Source organism: Papaver somniferum, chromosome 1 (genome assembly GCF_003573695.1).
Source record: "Papaver somniferum cultivar HN1 chromosome 1, ASM357369v1, whole genome shotgun sequence".
NCBI classification, from domain to species: Eukaryota; Viridiplantae; Streptophyta; class Magnoliopsida; order Ranunculales; family Papaveraceae; genus Papaver; species Papaver somniferum.
Genome location: NC_039358.1, coordinates 78,787,197 through 78,800,575, shown reverse-complemented (window position 1 = coordinate 78,800,575; position 13,379 = coordinate 78,787,197). Strand labels below are relative to the sequence as shown.

General features: G+C 35.3%; 1 protein-coding gene and 1 long non-coding RNA gene across 2 annotated transcripts; one reads left to right on the top strand and one right to left on the bottom strand.

Annotated features, from left to right (window-relative positions):
• The first annotated feature begins 8,935 nt into the window (after positions 1-8,935).
• LOC113330622 lies at positions 8,936-10,142 on the top strand. The gene is made up of 3 exons (XR_003350363.1): positions 8,936-9,098; positions 9,583-9,669; positions 10,071-10,142. It is a non-coding gene; the product is annotated as an uncharacterized LOC113330622 (long non-coding RNA).
• Positions 10,143-11,640: 1,498 nt separating this feature from the next.
• On the bottom strand, positions 11,641-12,764 carry LOC113291532 (uncharacterized protein At1g76070-like). Its single transcript, XM_026541060.1, has one exon. It carries the CDS (start codon positions 12,503-12,505, stop codon positions 11,771-11,773), a length of 735 nt encoding a protein of 244 aa, XP_026396845.1. The 5' UTR covers positions 12,506-12,764; the 3' UTR covers positions 11,641-11,770.
• Between the last annotated feature and the right edge of the window lie 615 nt (positions 12,765-13,379).

Below are 13,379 nucleotides of genomic sequence, written 5' to 3'. Positions count from 1 at the left end.
ACTTTCATTCTCACCTTTAACACCTCTTTTGGATCTCATAGAGTGAATAAGTTCATGAGCAATGGTTATGTTGTCAGATATTTGTCTCCCAGGGATAAAAGAAGATCGGTAAGGAGATATGATTTTGTTGAGGTAAGGTTTCATTCTCTGGGTTATGAGTTTGGAGATGATTTTATAGGTAGTGTTGCAGAGACTGATGGGTCTGAAATGGCTTGGAAAAGTAGGGTTATCCACTTTGGGGATGAGAGATATGAAGTTTGCATTCATTTCTTTTAGCATATGGCCAGATATGAAGAACTGTTGTACCATCTTGACAATGTCTTCTCCAATTATGTCCCTATTAGCTTGGAAAAAATTTGGAGGGAAACCATCAGGTCTTGGAGCTTTGTCCTTTGCCATGCTAAAGAGAATGCTTTTGACTTCATTGTAATCTGGATTTCTATTAAGCATAGTGTTATCAGTGGATGTGATAGTGGTGGGGTTTAGGTCAATGATTTCTGGGTTTATGAGGGTGTTTTCAGCAGTGGCCATTTTGGAGAAGTGGTGAGTGAAACAGGTTTTTACCTCATGGTAGTCAGTGATCCAATTTCCTTGACTGTCTTGGATGGTATCAATCTTTTTTCTTCTTGTTCTGCATTTTGTAGCTCTGTGGAAGTAGTTTGTGTTTTGGTCTCAAAGTTTTATGAATTGATCCCTGTTTCTAGTCTTCCAAAATTTCTCTTCAATATCTTTCCAATCTCCGAGGTGTTGTCTGGCTAGATTAACAACTTGATTTCTATCTGTTCAGAAGTAGTTTTGATGCAGCCAGAGAATGTTTTGCTTGTATTCTTCAATGTTTGTCTTGATGTTACCATAGACTTCCTTGTTCCACTTTCTGAGATGGAGTTTAATATCTTTAAGCTTTCTAGCAATTAGAAAAGCACTAGAGCCAGAGATATTCTTTCTCCAGCATTCAGATATAATTTCCTTGTAGTCCTTATTATCTAACCATGGACCAAAGGACTTGAAAGAAATTTTACCAGTTTGCCAGGAAGGATTAGAGTTAAGCAGAATGGGGTGATGATCAGAACCAATGGCAAGCTTGTTAGATATAGTGGTATTAGGATAAAGGAGAAGCCAACTATCCGTTGCTAGTCCTTTATCCAATCTTTTTTCATTAAGGTTTAGGCCATCTCTTTTAATTGACCAAATGAATGGGCAACCAATTGATCCCAAATCCACTAGATCCAATTCCAGGATTTTGTTACTAAATATAGTAGCTTCATTCGAATCTATGGGATGGACACTGAATTTTTCAATGTCATGCAGAATGATGTTTAGGTCTCCAATGACCAGCCAAGGTAAGTTGTTGTTAGCAGCAGTAGTTTCCAGCATTTTCCAAGAGGTAAGTTTACTATTTGTGTCATAAGGGCCACCATAGTAACCAGTGTAGGGCCAAGGAGTGTCACTGGCAGGCTTGATTATATCATTGATATGGTTGAGAGAGAAGTCAACAATCTCAATGTTGAGATTGTTCTTCCATATCAAGGCTAAACCTCCAGCAGTGCCACTAGCCCCTCCTGGATTAACAAACCAGTAATTTTGAACATTAATCTCATTCATAGTTCTCTTGAGCTTCTCTTGTTTTTGTTTTGTTTCAGAGATAAAGAGGATGTCAGGGTTTAGTTTATTCAACATATCATTTAGATATCTTTTAGCATCCTTAGTTCCTAGGCCTTGACAATTCCATGCCAGAGTGGTAAAGAATTGCCAAAAGTAGGAGACTAGAGGGAACTTTGAAGATAGTCTTCTAGGGATGTTGTCATAGATAGCAAGTAAAATAAAATAGATAGACAATCTGAGCATAAGTAAAAAAATATATATGTGGTGATGGGTATAGGGGTGTACCATGTCAGCAGCTGAGGAATTTCCCAAGACACCATTAGCCACCAAGCTGTTGTTGAAATTCAGAGGCTCTGCAGAGGTGGTATCCTGATCTTTGAATCTTTTTAGGCTGTCGGAATCAAAGGAGTTGGTGTCAATGCCACTCTCAGATTGAATGGGTTTCTTTCTTTTGGCATCCATCATGATATCTAGAGTGGTGGTTGTGTTAATTTGCTCAAACACATGAGTTTTCTTCTTTGCTTTCCATGCTTCCTTTTTCTTTTTTGCTTGTTCAGCCTCCATTCTTTCTTTGATTTTGCTAAGGGTTGGCAAAGTATTGAAAGGGAAGGCCTTTGGAGATGGGGAGGGTGGGAAAATGTCATCAGGGTTGACAATAGGAAGATTGTCAGAATTTTATGTACTAGCATTCTTGGCTCTTGCAACAGTTTTCATCCTTGGAGAGTTTTTCCTGAAATTTCCAGCAATTTTCTTGGCAAGCTCCAATTTTTTGTTCTTAATCTAGAAGGCTAAGACATTTTCAACAAGTGGTGGTTCTAAGGGCATGCTAAGACATTTTTCGGCCCTGTTCTAAGGGCATGAATAAATGGATTTCTCTATTAGAAGCATTTGTTTGTTGGATCGTAAAAATGTATATTAGGAGTTGTTTTTTCTTATCAAAAAAGTGTCAGAAATGGACTCAACATTTTCAAAAAGTGGTGGTTTTGATTGAGAAGTGCTCAAATAATTTTGGAAATTTTCTTAAGATCTTAAAGTTTGAACCTATTAAAGATTCACGACTGAGATTTATCTGCATTCCTTGTGGAATTGCAAGTTGTGTTTGGAATCCTTTTGGTCTTCTATGCTTTCAACTTCTATTTTCAATTCTTCTTTTGTTTCTGAGTCTGAGTAACTCACATGGAGGATTCATTTTTACCTGTTTACGATTTGGTTTAGCTCTGGAGGTTCTTCATCATCATGCTGGATATAACAAAATTATAAGTGTCTTAGTGAAGAAGTTCAATTGATCTGGTAACTTAGGGTTACAAAGCATCAATGGCAAATTGGATTCGTCAAGTCTAAGATAATTTTTTATCAGTTCAGAGGGGAATAAATTCTTCATATCATCAAATTAAAATCTCTATAAAACATTGCAAACATGATCATTCTCACATCGATATAGTTACATGTTCTGAGTCTCATTGGATTGGCATTAGGGGTTTACCATTCCATTTATGGAATTTAAAGTCATTTGAGGCTGTTGTTTCCACTTGGAAAAAGTTTTAGAAGTTCACAACTCAACTATTCAATTTTCCAAGATTTATAGTTGTAAGATTAGTGTCCATGTTAATCTCAGTAAAATCCCAGCTGCTGCTAATTTTATTGGTCGCTGAGTGAGTATCGAATAGATTCAAGCTCATGTTGTTAATGATTTACCCATGAAACAAGGTCGGAATATAAAGCCAATGATAAAATCGGTGGTGGTGAATCTATAGAATGAGAATACTTCAGTATTTTCCATTCAAAATTCAATAAGTTATATAAGCAAGGAGAAATATCTTCCGGTGTTAGGTCTACTCCAAAGAATCGATCCCAAGAAATTTCAATTTCAAAATTTTCAAAATCCGGATCATCAAATTAGGAGGTAAGAAAGATTAATAAGGTGTGGAGAAGAGTGACTGAGTTTCAGTTAAGGGGTAACCAAAGTAGTCAGAAACATTCTGGGCTTAATGGTGAAGTATGTATACCCCGGGTTACCATGGTAAGTGTAGGTACAAATGTTGTTATTGGATTATTTGCTAAATAACTTGGTTGTAAAACTGGGGAGTTACCAATCAAGTACTTGGGCTTGCCTATTGGAGTTATTTCAAGAAGTACTTTCTGCATGGGATTCTGTTTTAGAAAGAATGTAAACAAAGCTGGCAATTTGGAAGAAGAATTTCTTAAATAAAATTGTAAGACACTTCCTCATCAAAAACTTCCTATCTTGTCTTCCTATATATTGCTTGTCTCTTTTTCATCTCCCTGTTATTATCAAGAAGAAAACGATACGATTAATAAGAAACTTTTTATGGGGAAAAGTGGATGGTAGAAAGAAAACGACATGGGCATCTTGGATAAATTTATATTTTTAAATCAGGTGGTGGTTTGGGAGCTAGAAGTCTGAGAACAACTAACAAGGCTTTACCGGTGAAGTGGATAAGGAGATACTCAAGAACTAAGACTACACTATGGAGGAGAACTATTAAACAGAAGTTCAAGGCCAAAAGATTGTTTGTTCTGCCTATTGATGAAAATACATCTTAGTGTAGGGGTCTCCGGAGAGTTGTCACCAAACTTGCGCCTGAAGTGTAGCAGCATATTTCTTTCAGGATAAGAAGTGGAAGAATAATAAGGTTTAGGTATGATAAATGGCTAGATAAAGGTTGTTGGAAAGACTTGTTCCATACCATTTTCAAAGATGTTAAAGAGAAACAAATATTTGTGGAGTATTCAGTTAGGGATGAATGATGGTAATGTGCATTTAGAAAGAACCACTTGAATGCAAATGAACAACTGGAGTGGGATCTGCTGGAGAGGGACTTGGGTTCCGTCCCATAATTGGGATAAAGAGACGATGAAATAGATGTTCTGCAAAATTTCAGCTCCAAAAAGTTTTTTCAGGTTTTGTAAGGTGCAACTCCAGACCGTAGCTTTGTAAGTTATATCTTCGGTGAATAAAAATACCAAATAAGGTAAGTTTTATGTTACGGGTCGTGTTTCATAACTCTTTACCTACAATAGCCATGTTGCGCCACAGAGGAATAAATGTAGACATAAAAGAATGTCCTCTCTATAATTTAGAAGTGGAAATTGCAGATCACTTATTATTGTACTGGTCTTATTTTTTTGAGTTGTGGAAATATTTTATCAAAGCTTTCCATGTTTTTTGCCAACGCCATAGACAGTTGTACAACATTTTCATGCTTGGGGTACAAATATGTTAGCAGGAAGAATAATTAAGTCTAAGTCATATGGGTTAGATTTGGCGGCTAAATTAGGCAAAAAGCGTTGCAGATTAGAAAAAAAAGTGTTGTCTATTTTTTAACACTACTTCTCTCTCTAGATATATCTCGCATGTGAACTAGAAGCGAGATAGTTTCACTGAATGGTTCAGCGCGGAGAAAATCAACTTTTCGTTGTTTGGTTCAGCGCATATTGATTTATTTTTTGATCTGACGGCTGTGTTGTTCCATTCAGCGCGGCCACGGGAAATGATTCTAGGCATCTAGAATTGTCATAGGACTTAGGAGGTTATTCAAGCTTCCAATCTAGATGCTAGATTAGAATATGATAGGACTTAGCCTAAAAAGGTTGGGATATAAGGCATTATGTAATAATCTGTAAAATTCTGAAGGAGGGGAATAACATGATCTTTCGAACTAGGCCAAAAGGCTGAGCTTAAGATTTTGACTAAGCAAAGTGTTGTCCTATGAAGGAGTGATCTTGATACATTTAGTTTATAACCTCCAAAATTCTCCATAATTTTGGGAAATGATTTTACCTTTATAGAGTGTATTTGTGCTCTGGGTTTCTTTTCCTTAATATAAGCTTTCTCTTTCCAGGAAAAGAAGGTATGGTGCCTAATTCATTCCACATTACTGAGTTGAAATTGAAATCAGATTGCCTACTCTTCATTTTTTCCGATGCGACAAAGAAATAAACAACTTAGTACATGAAATGAATTCCTGAAAATTGAATTTGGCTGAAATTAAGGACGGACTATAACTTGATTTGGTCCCTTCATGGGCCCGTCCCGGTTAATGGGGCTATGTCCATGTAATGTTCCACCTCCACCTGCACACCACATGAAACCTATTTTGAGGCATACTCATTTTTTTTGAGGCATATTCATCCATTATATTATCTATGGTGGGTTTATAAGGGGTGTCAAAAGGTAGTGTAATCACCTATATATCCCTGAATAATTTCAATTTGTCATAGTTCTCTTATCCTCAAAAACCTAAAATTAAAAATCAAAATAAACTTTAAACTTAAACATTTAGGACTCCAATTCAATAAAGAAATTAATCAAATAAAGGAAACACGAATCGAAGTGAGCGATGTTGGAATGTGAAATCCAAATCTCAATTGCTCTTAGATGTATTTTAGAATGTATGTGTAACAAACCCATCTTGTTTTTGATTGATTTTATTTTGTTTGATCGGTAGAATATGATTTCAAAGATGAAATTAGGGTTTTCAGAAGATCAGTTCGGCTGATCTTGCAGTATCAATTTTGAGTCAAACTTAGTGTATGATTTAGAGAAACACTATGTTCGGCTAATGCGACTTTACAATATTTTCAGCCGAACCTCAATTTTTCAGCCGAACCTCAATTTTCCAGCCGAACCTCAATTTTTCAAGCCGAACCTAGCGGATGATTCAGTTTCTGAGTGAAGTTTGGCTGATAAATTTTGAGCCGAACTGTTCATCTGGTCAGCAGATCTGGGTTTTAAAAATTCAATTTTTTGGTAGATTCAACTTATAAAAGAAAATTAAACCTCGATAGAAGTTTACCTCTGATTTGAATCACACATTTTGGTCACTTCTAATCACTAAAATCTCAAAAGTCAAAACTCAAGCTTTTTTTCTTCACTTCTTCTTCTTCCTCTCAAAAATCCCAACTCTCTCACATAAATTTGATATTTCTACTAATTCACCACTAATAATTTAATGTTTAATCAATCCTTAAAATTCATACTTAATCAATTCTAATCATAATCATTTCTAGGAATTACTAGTTAATCCACTATAGGAAGAACCGGTTATTGTGTAGTCCATCATCAGAAAACAATTACTCGCTGGTCCAAAAACATGCTTTTGGACCAGATTTTTTATTCTCTCGTCCAACATACGTGCAAGGTGTTTTATGTGTATTTCATAAATGTCGTAATTTTCCCTCCGTCCAATCAATACCTAACATAAAAACACGTCAAGCATATTATTTTTATTTTTCAGATCTGAATCGATTAAGAAGAAGAAGACCGAGAGCAGATTCATGAAGAAGAAGAACAAAGAAGAAGAAGATATAATTCAATTGAAGAAGAAGAACAACAAAGAAGAACAAGATATCATTCCATTAATAGATCAGCGAAGAAAAAAAATAAAGAGATATGGATTTAATCAATATTGGGATTCTTAAGTTTTTAATCTATTTCCTCGTCTGGATCTGTTATTCAACATTGAAAACGAAGGTAGTCCATTCAAAACGATATGATTTAGTTTATTAAAGTGAAGATTAATACTCCTTTCGTCTCCGGTTAGTTTTGATTTCAATTTTTTGTTAATTTTATCTTTGATCAAATTGTTTTGGGTTTTAGGTTCGTATAAAAAAGATTGGGAGATTTTGTACGATCCTACAATAACCCAATTGTTTTTCTTTTTTTGTACATATTTTCATTCAGAACATATTGAATCATCAACATTTTCCTTTTATACATATTTTCTTTCAGTACATATCAACATGTATTGTTGGATCATCTACTCTTTTTTCTTTTGTACTTTTATTTTCTTCTGTACATATTTTCCTTGGTAAATATTAATATGTATTGTTGTATCAATATGTACTATTGAATCATATACTTTTCCATTGATACACGTTTTTGTTCAGTACATATCAATATGTATTACTGGATATGTATTGTTGGATCATCCACTCTTTTTCTTTGGGTACGTATTTTTCTTTAGTACATATCAATATGTAGTGTTGGATCATCTACTCTTTTTTTCTTTTGTGCTCTTTTCCCCTCAGTACTTGGTTTCCATGAGTACATATCAACATGTACTATTAGATCAATATGTACTGTTGAATCATACTTTTTCCTTCAAAACATATTTTCCTTCGGTACATATCAATATGTATTGTTGATCAATATGTACAATTGGATCTTCTACTCTTTATTTTTCTTTGTACTCTCTTCTTCTACTGTGGTATTTGTGTATTCTTTGTATTCTTCGATCTTGTTTTTACCAGGATTCACCAAATGTAAATTTCTCCATGGTTTTAGTAAAATAGGGTTTTCTTCAATCTTTTTTCAATATGTATTATTGATCAATATATACAGTTTGATGAGTTTGTTTGATTTTTTTGTTTGTCTGTTTGATGATTTCCTTTTTAACATTTCAGTTTGTTTGGTTGGTTTGAAAATTTGATTTTTCATTTTGATTATTTTTGCTCTAAACCTAATCATATTTTAGTTTATTTTTGCTGTTTTGATTTTGCAGTTTTCATTACTGTTGATCGAGAAGAAAGAACGAAGAAGTCGTAGAGAAGAATAAAGAAGGAAGTAGTGGGAGGAAACGGTTAAAGCGTGAGTGAGGATAGCCTGGTAACTTTACATATGTTTAAACCTTTTTGGACTAAAGGATAAATGTTTAATCCCGCTGGACTAGCCACTAACCCGGATCGGGTTTAGTGGACTAAACATGAAATCCCTCTAATCATTTACACTAATTATACAAGGGTAGTTATGTCATTATCAAAAATGGTGGATGAGGGGTGATGTTGTTTTTTATTTAGTGACCCTATTTTGATATTATCTAGTATGCCTCTAAAAAAATGGATTATAAACAGACGTACCCCTATGTTTTCACCCGATTTAAATAAGTACCCCCGTTTTTTTCACATTTACAAATATGCCTCTGTTGGATGTTTTCCATCCAAAAACGTTAGAAAAGTCAATTTCTCGTCACATGGTCAATTTATCGTGAGAAATTGATCCCACGTGTTTGTTTCCGAGATGAGAAAATCAGGCCACGTATATGTTTACCATGTGTACCACGTGCAAAGATCTCGGTCACACATCTGGGTCTAGGAGATCTCGTTGAAAATCAAGGGTTCAGATTTAGTGAAAACCAAACTCAGTCTCTTATTTTCTTCTTCTCTTTCTTTTATCCTATGTTCTTCTTCTTTTTTTCTCTGTCGAACTCTGTTCTTAAGAAGTGAGTTGTTTTCGTGTGAGTTATTCATAGAAACTTGTTAGTAAGTTGTTATGAAAGGGGAGATGTTTATTCTGACGTTGAATTAGATCGGGAAGAAAAGAAAAAGATGATTTAGATATTGAATTGAGGTTAGGGTTTCTGGAATTAGGGTTCTTGTAGAACTGATGATGATAAAGTGACATTCTTGGATGAAGAGAAGAGGGGTTGTTGTTGATTTGATGAAATGAAGCTATTCTGATGCTGAATCGAAATCAGGTAACTTTGGGTTTTATTAATTCGGGAGTTTATTGTTTGATTTGATTGATTGGTGAGATGGGTTTCAGTAAAATTGATTGTACTGAAAACGAAACTATGAATTGAAGATGAACCCAGATTTCATTTTAGTTGAATTTCAGCTTAATCGTGTTTGATTAGTAGTTCATTCAAGTAAGGGTTATCACTGAAACTGTGAAAAATTTCTTGGATCATAGGATTTTTTTAATTCCCATTTTACCCCTATAAAAAGAAGAAATCTTTGTAGGTTGATCCATAGGTGTTTTAAGATTCAGATTAGCAGTGATCTAGTACTTGTTCTGGGGCAGTGGCCAGTGAATTTTGATCTGGCATGCTGCAAAGGATGCACCATCATGAGGATTTAAGGTGTCTAAATGGGTGTGGCGTGGCTGGCACGACTCTTTAGTGTCATGTAAACTTATTTGACATCTATTTTGATGCCCGATATGCTTTTTGTTATTGTTAGGTGATTGCGGAAGTAGCAGAAGCGTCGATTGAAGATTATGAGACTGGCATGCAAGGTTGCAATGAAGCTGCAAAGATATGGATGCAGGTTAGATTATTGTTTTTTGTTGCTTAGAAGTTTAGATTTAATTGAGCTTTCAAAAATCATGTGTCGTACATGCTTCCTTGTTCTGCAAGAACCATGTGCTGCAATGAACTGCATGACATCTTAACCTCAGTTGCACGTGGTTAAGATGTCATTTTGTTTGCTTGGTGGAGGTGTTGGATCCCAAATATCAATAGTTGAGAAAAGTTTAAGGTTTTTTTATTTTTTTGTAGCATGCAAGTGAATGCTGCTTTCGGATATCATTTCTGCCAATTTTTGTAATACTACTATTATTCTACTGATTTGTCATATTTTTATGCTACTTTACTTCTATTAATCTCTACCTCTGATTTTGTTAAATCGAACCTTCATTTTACTGTCCGGAAAAACAACCATATTCTCAGGCTTGAAGGTTCTTCTAATAGGGGTCTTTACCTCGAGGTACTTTACTCCGTTGATTATGATTCATTAACATCGCCAGTCTGTGAAATTAAAGATGGTGTTACCCAGCCACGTGTACAAAGCTTACGTGGCAGAATAGACGATTTGGATAGTGTGGTGGACGATTTAACTGCTGACATGGAGGTTAACTATCCGTTAGCCGTTTTTTCAAAATAACGATCAAAACAGGAGTACATTTGTAAAAGTAAAAAAAACGGGGTACATTTGTATGCGCACAAAAAAATAGAGGTACATCTGCATTTCACCCTAAAAAAATCTAGTATACCTCAAAATAGGACGAAGACTTTATACTCGTATTACACGTAGTTCTACATGGGCTATCAGCTAAAAACAATCAATGATATTTAATATTACACGTAGTTTCTTTACGAGCATGCCTCGTATTTCTGCAAATCCTGTGATTTTAACTCGTCCGATTAAGCTCCACCTAAATTTAGCATTCGCCCAAAAGAATACATACACACAGACATCTTAGATCTATGACTGTTACCCTGATAAACAGGGCAATGATTTGGAAGCTAAATAAATCCCGTAATCTTGTGAAGTCTATCCAGTGAGTGACCTGTTGGGCGACTGTTCGAACATCTCAAACACCTTGATGAGTGGCAACATCAGCGCCATGGACCTGACCATCAACATATGAAAAGGTGGAGCTGAAATCTATGGGGACAACATCCTGAATCAATAGCCCTACCACCACAACAAACACGATCAAGTGCTAGAGTTGTTTCTACGCACTTCCGAGACATTGTCCTAGAGAGTCAATGAATATCTTAAAGGCCATTCTATCAATCAATAAATATCTGTGATCATTTTCAACTTTTGGAATCCACTAGGTTGCCACAATTTCACCTAAACAAAGGCATCGGTACATTCAAAAAAAATTCAAATTTGGTGTCTCAATGGCGCATCCATCTCATTTTTTTTATAATAATTCAATATTTAGAGATTTTCGCTGCTCCTACTTTTTGTCTTGCTTTAGTCTCCTTGACGTCTCTTCTCTACGCATAAGAACAAATTTACTATATTCTCGTAGATCCGTTTATGCTGGTGTTTTAATTAGATTACTGCACAAGATACAAGGACAAGAAAAGTAATCTGATGAAGAAGATTCCCTAATTAACTTAGCAAAGGCATGATGAGAAGGATCTAGTTTGCAATCCTCAAAGTAAATTCTCTCTCGGTTTGCACAAACCTAGCTAAGCCCGTTTGAGTCATAAGAGTGTAGGACAAAGTGTTCGTTTTGTTTGGCTCGATTAAAGTTGAGAAAACTTTAAAAAGCTCATCAAGTTCCCAAAAATATGTGTGCCCTCCTGTCATTCTCCTTTTCTTTATGCGCCATCTAGCTAGATTTGGGCAACAGAGTATCATTTCAGCTTAATGCAGATGCGAATCATCGTTGTGAAGGCGCGACACATATATATGTTACAAAAGAAGGTTAACGCAATTAATTAAGTAATTAACAACCTAACTCGTTTAATATTCAATCTTGGCTAAAATTGAGTCATTGACTAGAACTTCAAAATCCTTCGTTTAAAATCAAAAGTTTGCGTATGAACATCTCATGTAATATAGATATCAATTCCAGTTACAAAATTATTAACAACACTAATAAAAACTAAATAAGAGAATTTAAATGGTTTTACTTGTCTTTGTTTGTAACATTGATTTGAAGAGGTTTAGGAGGAGTAGTAGTTCTTCTCTTCCAAAGGTTAATTTCTTTCTTAGGTTCCATAGCAACTCTTCCTCCTCCACCCATCATTAAAGGAGCAGAATGTGCAATAAAAACTTCATCTTCTTCATCTTCTTGATCATCATGGAAATCTCTCCAATCAAAATTTGCTAATGATTCTCGCCCGCTTGCGAATCGCTTCATTTGATCTAAACTCGGAGCAGATTTAGTATTAGCTAGAGATGGTTGTTTCCTATTACTAGAAACCATAGAATCAAATTTCTTCTTGTTCTCTTCTTTTGAAACTTTAGAAGAAGCTGCTGCAGGCGGTACTACTTCTTCACTAGTCTTGGATGGTTTATTATTATCCTTGTGATTCTTGATCCTTTTCTTGTTCTTCTTTTGCTGATCCTTTTCTTCTTTATTAGGAGACTTAGAATTGTTATATACTTTTTTCTTGAGTTTAATTTGACCCATACATGAAACTTTTGGTGAAGTTGGTTCTTGAGTTGAATCAAAACTTCTATCATTAGAAGACGATTTCCTCCGAGCTTCATCTGGGATTAACTGACCTGAAAATCCTTTGTTTACATGGGAGGACTTGAGCTTGTGGTTGTTTTCTCTACCTGGACTGTATGGAGCCGGATTCTGTTGAAATGTAACAGTTGCTGATTTCGGTAGAAACGAAAATATCTTCATCTTCATTTTTGATGATTAAAACAAATTTCTCGGTATCTTTCCTTCTTGTTGTTTTCTTCTGTATTGATTAGAAATATTTTGGAATTTAAGAGTTTTTCATGGAAAGATGATTTTTGATTTTGGTGATTTTTGTTGGTATGCTGCTTATATATATATAAAGGGTGCAGGGAAAGGAGTGGAGGGGTCAAAACTCGGAATTATGACTGAGCAACAAATCTTCTGCCTGCTGGAATTTAATATTCCGGAAAACTAAGGACTTGTTGGTCTTAAGACGTATTAAAACATGAGGTTTAATTTGTATTTAAAGTTAAATCACGGAAAGGAAGGTTGAAAAATTACACACAAACAGGGGGTCATCAGTTTAGTTAACTGTACGTCCTACTCATGTGATGATGGCGTGAACGGAGATAACGTGGCTTCATGTTAATCCGTTATCCGACGTGGCTAATGTTAGTGAATTTTATTTTTATTCTAACTACCGTTAATTTACAGATAAAATGATGAAATTTTAAACATGTGAAATATTGAATGGTTGGGCGTCGTGCAAGCTGAGTTTCAGTTGTGTCTCGAGGGATTGAGGAAGAATCATAACTGTTTGTTCAAAGTTAGCGTGTAGGTGTGTTCACATGAAGTGCTCTATTATTGATTTGCCTAATTAGCCATTTAACCCGTTTGGTTGTTGTGTCCAGCATCTCACGCAACCTTGTACAACCATTAAAAAACTTCGAGAATAGCGGAATCCATAGACCAAAATGCCAATATTCGATGTCTGGCCTCAAAATGAATGCAGGAAAGCGGTCCCCTTGCTATGCCGTGGTAAGTTAGGAACGTATAATCGGGCCTGTGCAACTTCTAAATACCAGGGAAATTTCTGATCGAC

Coding starts and splice junctions, on each gene's coding strand:
- LOC113291532 (XM_026541060.1), bottom strand. CDS start 12,505: ATGAAGATGAAGATATTTTCGTTTCTACCGAAATCAGCAACTGTTACA.